Below are 7,125 nucleotides of genomic sequence, written 5' to 3' on the forward strand. Positions count from 1 at the left end.
TCGAGGAACGTGCATGCAATGTTTGATAAGTGTAGCTAAACTTGTTCGAACAATCTTGAACGTTGAAAATGACAAGTTCCTTCTCCGAGAAGCGACATTAGGGAATCATGGCAGCTGTGTTTAACACTGCTAAGTCCTAAACTGTTTTGTTAAATAGAGCGCTCTCACGTGAGGTCTGTAGAAATCGTTGAACTTTGCTTTTATACGAATTCATCAGTGCAATTGGACACTGCGTTTTGCTCGTATATCATTCTTGTTTGAACTAGTTTGACCACGTGGATTTTGTAATAGGATAAGTTTAGGTCGTTTAGTGCTATTCTTACACCTAAGCACCTAATCTAGGGTAACAAGCCCGAAAATATCGCTATTTACTGGTTTCACAAAGGCCACCTTGGGGACAGAGGAAAGCGGCCGTTGAAGAGAGCTGGCCGTTGCAGGTTAAATGCTCATGGAAGCATATAAGTATGTAACAATCAAAATGTATGTCAATAAAACAGAAACCAAACAGAAACAGAGAACAACGACGCGCGGTAAGGATCAAGTGTCGTGCCTTTTTATAATAAGAAATGGGGTTTGTACACACCATTCGTCAGTTGTTGATTAACTGGCCGTTTTCGAGAGGTTATTTCGGTAGTTGGGGCGTGCTTTAGTGGCCTTTGCCGTTGTGGAGAGGTGGCAGTTGTATAGAGAGGTTAAAATAAGAGTAAATGTATGGGCCGTCCGTTGGGACAAAAAAGTGGCCGATATAGAGAGGAGGCCGTTGTAGAGAGGTGGCCTTTAGTAGCATTCGGCGTGCGTTCTGTGACGACATGAGGCATTTTGTGTAAATTGGTCATATCAGTTACTCGATCAAAATATTCATCGCTAGCAAAAAGTACATTTGGAAATGAAAAATCCGATCGGAATAAGCATGCTGTGCACCCTAGAGTTATAATGGAAAATGACAGCAAAACGACTGAATAAATAAAATTAACATCATGGCTTTATGAAACGAAGGATAACACATATTAAAAAGAGACTTATTACACTCCAAAGTTCTGACAAACGAAGCAAGATGTCTGGTTAATCGTTGTAGGGAGTTTGGTTAGATGCCAGATGTCAGATATGTCGTGGGAAGATCATCAAGCAAAAAAAAAAAAAAAAAAAGAAGCAATTGCAGCACAAATCACATATGCCCAACTTTTATTGACGATTCCTTCAACTTAGAATATCTAGTGTGTCATTCACTTCTTATCCTACAGGACACTTATATCTTTAGGACATGAATCAATTGTTCGACATTACAGAGGTGAGCCAAGGCAGAAGATATTTCACTTTGGCGTACACACCAAACTTCCCAGCTTCGGCGCAGCCATAGCCCCAGCTAGTGGCGCCTTGCAGATAAAATTTCCCGTCCTTTTCGCACACCATTGGTCCACCACTATCCCCCTGACAAGAATCGATGCCGCCTTGGTCCAGGCCGGCGCAGATCATGGAATCGTGGATTTTATTTGGATATGCCCTGTCGCAGCGCCCGCGACTCACTACTGGCACGGATACCTGTTGAAGATACTCTGGAGACGAGCCTCCTGCAGCCAGTCTGCCCCAGCCGGTGATCCAGCATGTTTCTCCGTCTACAGGCGCCTCCACGTTGTGTGGAAGACAAGCGAGGTTCACATACCTAAGATCAGTTGAGGAAAAAATAAAGTAATAAATGAATTGCAAAATGAATTCCATTTCGGCAATTTCTGTCTTGGAAAATCTCTATAAAGCGGACGCTGAACTGAATTTTCCATGCAGTTGAAAGGAAAGCCAACAACTTGAAAGTTGGTTAGGAGCCTGGAGGGTCACAAGGGTGTCCTTGTAATTACTGAAAAATAGGCAATAGAAGTTTAAGTGTAACCTTTTTGTTTCGAGCGATCCAAACATACAAGCACTAAAGGCGCTTGAGGCATCACACCCCCCTCTACCCCCTTGAGATCTTAGAAAGATGGTGATGAAAGGCACTTTCCATTCAACCAAAACTTCCGGAAAGTTTCCAAATGGAGGTAAAGAGTACGGAAATTTCCTTAGAAAGTTTCCGAAATTCGAAAATTGACGAATTTGGGAAATGCAAACCATTCGACCGAAAATACCTTAAACTTCAGAGAAAAATAAAATGGAACAGAAATTTCAGGAAGAGATTTCCGCAAATTTGGAAAATTCTGGAAAACGCTGCATGTTCAATTCGCCACTGCAAGTTGCGGAACTTCTTACGCGAGTTTTTGGCCGAATGGCCGGAAATGCGCAGCTTGTGTAAAACCTAAATATTAGAAACTTTTTAAATTAACGTCATGGCTTGTGCTATGTTATTCAAGTCAAGATTGGCTTGCCTCAATACCTGGTCTGCGACACCAAACCCGCGGGGCTGAAGAATATGACAACTGTTTGCGAACAAAACACACACCTGATGATAGATGCGAATGCAGCCATAACACTACTGGAAAAAAGAGCTGAAAAAATTTTGAGACTTTGAACGGGATTCAAAAATGTACACCTGTTAAAAAGAGCGGGTTTTTCCAGTTTTAAGAGAGCGATGTCGTGACTGTAACCTTTAGGTCTGTGATATGACGGGTGAGTGAAGACTTTGGTTGCAACGAAATCCTGTTCACTACCAACATCTTCTGAACGCATATGGGCTCCAAGCCTTGAAACGAAACAAAAAAATGAATAAATTGATAGTTACTCCTTTCCAGTAGACAATAAAGGTGACAAGTATATTTCAAATATTCATGTCGCACCTTGAGACACATTCACCCATTTTCTGTTAAATAAACCCCAGAGCGTAAAATAAAACTGCTTGTATTACCTAACAAACACTGAACCGCCTGACTTTCCTTGGACACAGTGAGTGGCAGTAACGACCCACTGAGGAGCTACCAGTGTTCCACCACAGTATGGGAACCCGGAACTGGTCCGCAACATGGCCTGCCAAGGCCAGTCTCCATGCCTAGCAGACGAGCCGCCGACGATTCTAGTGCCGGAAGGACGAATACCACAGCCACCTACAAAAATGCAAGATTGAAATGGCCATTTAAACTGGTCAAAGATCAAGTTTTCGGTCTCCGACAAGGCTGAATAAAGATAACAACAGCATCTGATCGAAACAACAGAACAAGAACACGAAGTCGAACTAGAGCGTTTTGATATGGCATGATGTAGTTTTATATATATCTTGAGAAGCGCAAAAAACTCCGCTATGGCCATGTGAGTCAGGAGTCATTGTTTAGAAAAGGGTTTGAAAGTTAATGTTTTATGGAATAAATTGTAAAACTTTAGACTTCCGAACGCTCGTCAATGCAGTCATAAAACCGCCTTATGATGCAACAGTCCTTTCTTGAAACTCCCGTTATAGTTCCGAGTCCGTCATGTGACAAGATTTACCACAGCTACTTTGTTTGTCCTCTCACCTCAAATTGATACTTTGAAAAATTTAACGAATAGATGTACCGTGCGTCTGTTCAGTACTAGATCACAAACGACGTCAAAATGAGGTAAGAAAAAATGGCGCACACGAGCCGTTAGGCGAGTGTGTCGCTGATGTTCTTACCACATTTTGGGTCCTCCGTGATCAAATACTGAACAGACCCACGGCAACATGAAATCTACTTGTTTTATATGATAATGAAACAAAAATAAAATGTTGATGACGTCATTGATACGTCTGTCCTTCAATAGATCATCAGTAAGAACCAATCAAAATAAAACCAACAATCAGGGATATTTACCCTTTTAGTCAACACGAAGTAGACTAGACCCGGTACAGTATTGGTCAAGATATATTTTTCTCGCTCCTTCTCACTCTACACAGACGAATTGATTGGCGTAATACTTCATTTACTGCCCACCCGAAGTCACTAAAAGAGAAATTATCTGATCTCAAGCGTAATACGGATGGAACAGCCTGACTGCGCGCGGGACTGAACAACTTGAAGGGTTATTTGTGATTTCGAACTTAATTGGATGTTCCTTGATACTATGATTTATAAGCTGTATTTGTCTGGTACCAGTGTCAAATGGTACAGTGCAATCAGTTGTCTCACGATATAATGCGACCTTGACACTTTCGCCGTACAGCACCAACTTTAGGGCCTTTTTGGTTTATACAGTCTGCTTTGTTTATGTGGGTAGTTAGTAACATATTTAAACGGAGCATCAGAAAGTAACGGCTACCCGAAAGTAGCGGCCCCTTTTGCCTGCTACATCTCAAATTGACTTACTTTCGGAGTTCTACGGTGACACATTAAACTCAGTGGAGTCGTGTGACATTCAACCTAGCTATGATATTTATTGTGGATGTCATTCAGCAGCTTACCACTTCCACCACCACCACCTCCTCCACCACCTCCTCCTCCTCCTCCTCCTCCTTCTCCACCTCCCCCACAGTTGACTATTTTGATCTCGTCGATGGCAATGTCGCCTTGCCAACCCTTCCCGCGGACACCTTCAAAACCAACCTGTAAAAATAATGGAGAAGTAACTGAAATAGCGATATATGGCATAATGAGAGGCTTAGAAGCAAAGCGGGCTCGATACACTCATAAAGCTAAGTAACGTAGTTGGTTACAAAAAGCACTGTCAAAGCGTGTTTTCTTTGATTGTGCAGCAGACGCAATTTTAGTTGCAAATAAGTAATTTGCAGTTATTAACTTTGGAATAGCCCTGTTTTCTTCTGAACCCTCAAGTGTGGTCTGTAGATATATAGGTTATTGACCAAGCGTGAGGTCAAGATGGCTGGATATTGGCCAAGTTCTTTTTTGCGTGTGCATGGACCGAGAGAGAGTCGAGGTCCATAAAGGCGCAAAAAAAAAAAAAAAAGAACGAGGTCAATATCCAGCCATCTTAACCGAACAAGCTTGGTCAATAAGAGTTAATTTTATGGATAAATAACACTATTTTCTTGTTGGACGAAGCAAGTAATCTCGAGCAGGCAAGAAAGCGCCATCTTGCCCGCTCGGGTAGCCAATCACAGCGCAGGACTCAGTTCATCTTGCCCTCTCACGGATTTAGCCATGTAATAAATCATAACCGTATACAACCTACAAATGCAGTACATTATAAAACCACACGCTTGCTTACGACGTTAGCTCTTTCTTGAACTTTTAAGTCAGCCTTTCTCCACGTGTCACCTTGCCTACCAGTTTTTCTGAACCGTTCTTGCCCGTTCACATATACTATCAGTTCACCAATGTCATTCCCATTCATGTGATAATAGAACGAGATACATGTCGGACCATTTCCCAGAGGAGGCCTGATCTCTAGTTTGGCTTTATCACCCGGCCTACGAGGGCTTGATGCCTCGATGTAGGCGTAAGAACCTGTAAATGAACAAATCAAAGCCTTTTGTTTCGTACAGTTAGTGGTCTTCTCATAAACTTCCCAGTCTTCTAACTCCTGCCGCCTGCTGGGGTGTGACGATAAGGCGCCAGATTCTGTTTGGTCAAGAATTTCATAACTTAGACCAGTACAATTTTTAACAAGAGTTTTATCGGGCACATTTAGTTGTGGTTTGCATTTCTCCTGGGCTTTTTACGACAGATGACTACAGGCCCCGTATAGGGCGGCACGCAGGAGAGGGAGGTATTTCAAAATGCTACTGAGGTGTAATGCTACCCGTGCGTTGGCGTCGTCCGCCCATATTTATTGGCAAAGGTTAGTGCCGTTTTCTGTTGAGTGATAAAATTCAAGTAATCCAGAATTGCTCTGCCGGTTTTGCGACTCGTTTAAAATCTTGCTACCCGGTCCTCTGCTCTCCCTTGTAAATATTCATACAGGTCTACCGCACATATTGAGACTATCACTTACTGACTTAAATAATTCTGGAACAGAGGGAAGATTTTCCTGTCAGTTATTTCAACAATATGCACGAATCCTTACGGGTTTTTGTGGCGTCTTAGAAGGGATGGGGTCTGATTGGGATTCCCGTAGTTATTTAAATACAAACACCAGCACAAGCAGCTCCTTTAACAGAAGCAGAAGACACTTCTTTCTGACGCGGACTTAACCTTTTTCCGGCCCGACGCCTCTAGATGGTCCTGTTCCACTCGAAGGGGTAGCAGAACGTCTTATGGTCCAATCAAAATTGTCATCAGTTCTTTGTGAGCCACATGGTTTGTCAAAGTTGCAGTAATAGCCTTGAAGAAGCAAATGCTACGTTAATGATGCAATTCTGTTTCAAGATTCGAAGCAACTATTTTACTGTATGTTTTTAGTAATATTTGTAAACAATCAAGGAAACAAGGTTCAGAGTTCAAAGTACATATCATAATTTGTAGCAATTTACAGAAGGCAATTCTGAATTCTGAATTAGGACCGGATCGGTGATCTCGCAGGTTTGCAGATGCACCCTGCGAACTGAACAAGCTTAAAGCACACTGCTGCGATGTGCTTTAAGCTTGTACAGTTCACAGCTTTCACTGCAAAACTGAAATATTGGCCGTTAGGCGATAAAACTGATATCATGATACATGGCTTTTTCATAATCATGGTGAAGTATACTAGCTCTTTAAAAAATGTTATTCAGTGCAAAATTAAGAATTTTTGCCAGAAAATGGAAAGAGAAGATGAAAAGAGCGCGTTTCAATACTTCGTGTGTCAGTTATTCTTTTCATTTTTGTCTCATTTTTTTTATATCGGTGGTACTTTAGCATGTTCTGTTTTTGAGTAAAATACACTTTGAGATATCGACAGAGGATAATCTTAGAAATACTTAACTTACCAGCTCCAAAAGCCAGGTTCGCAAGTAGTACAGTAAACAGCAACATCTTGAAGACCAGCTTATTGGTGAACATGCAGTGAATTATATGAGTTTTTAACGATTTTATTGTAAGTTGATATGCTCAGTTATCGATCAACTTATTTGTGGCCTAATGGAACACGCACTTCCTTTAAATACAACCTTTTTGCGCTTTTCAATAGCTGCATTAGCCCTTAACAAAAGAACAAAAATGGAACAATTAAAACATACTGAAATATTTAAACACATGGAGCTGCTGATGAGTTTTCACAATAAAACATTATAGTTATATTTGTCTTGGCCCAACCTGAACAAGTAAAATATACGTTCAGTGTTAAGCGTTTGTTTACATATCGTAGGATTTTTCATGA

General features: G+C 41.4%; 1 protein-coding gene across 2 annotated transcripts; it reads right to left on the reverse strand.

Annotated features, from left to right (window-relative positions):
• Window positions 1-1,008: 1,008 nt before the first annotated feature.
• LOC145479381 (trypsin-3-like) lies at window positions 1,009-6,861 on the reverse strand. Of its 2 annotated transcripts, none has more exons than XM_081457733.1 (7): window positions 6,737-6,861; window positions 6,024-6,152; window positions 5,098-5,336; window positions 4,349-4,475; window positions 2,828-3,023; window positions 2,516-2,665; window positions 1,009-1,660 (listed from the first exon to the last, which is right to left on the reverse strand). In XM_081457733.1, exons 1-7 carry the CDS (start codon window positions 6,807-6,809, stop codon window positions 1,267-1,269), a joined length of 1,308 nt encoding a protein of 435 aa, XP_081313859.1. In that variant the 5' UTR covers window positions 6,810-6,861; the 3' UTR covers window positions 1,009-1,266. The 2 variants fall into 2 exon arrangements, with proteins under 2 accessions (XP_081313859.1, XP_081313858.1); XM_081457732.1 differs by having other exon boundaries at window positions 4,334-4,475.
• Window positions 6,862-7,125: the final 264 nt, after the last annotated feature.

The sequence above is a fragment of the Orbicella franksi genome, chromosome 2, assembly GCF_964199315.1.
Source record: "Orbicella franksi chromosome 2, jaOrbFran1.1, whole genome shotgun sequence".
NCBI classification, from domain to species: Eukaryota; Metazoa; Cnidaria; class Anthozoa; order Scleractinia; family Merulinidae; genus Orbicella; species Orbicella franksi.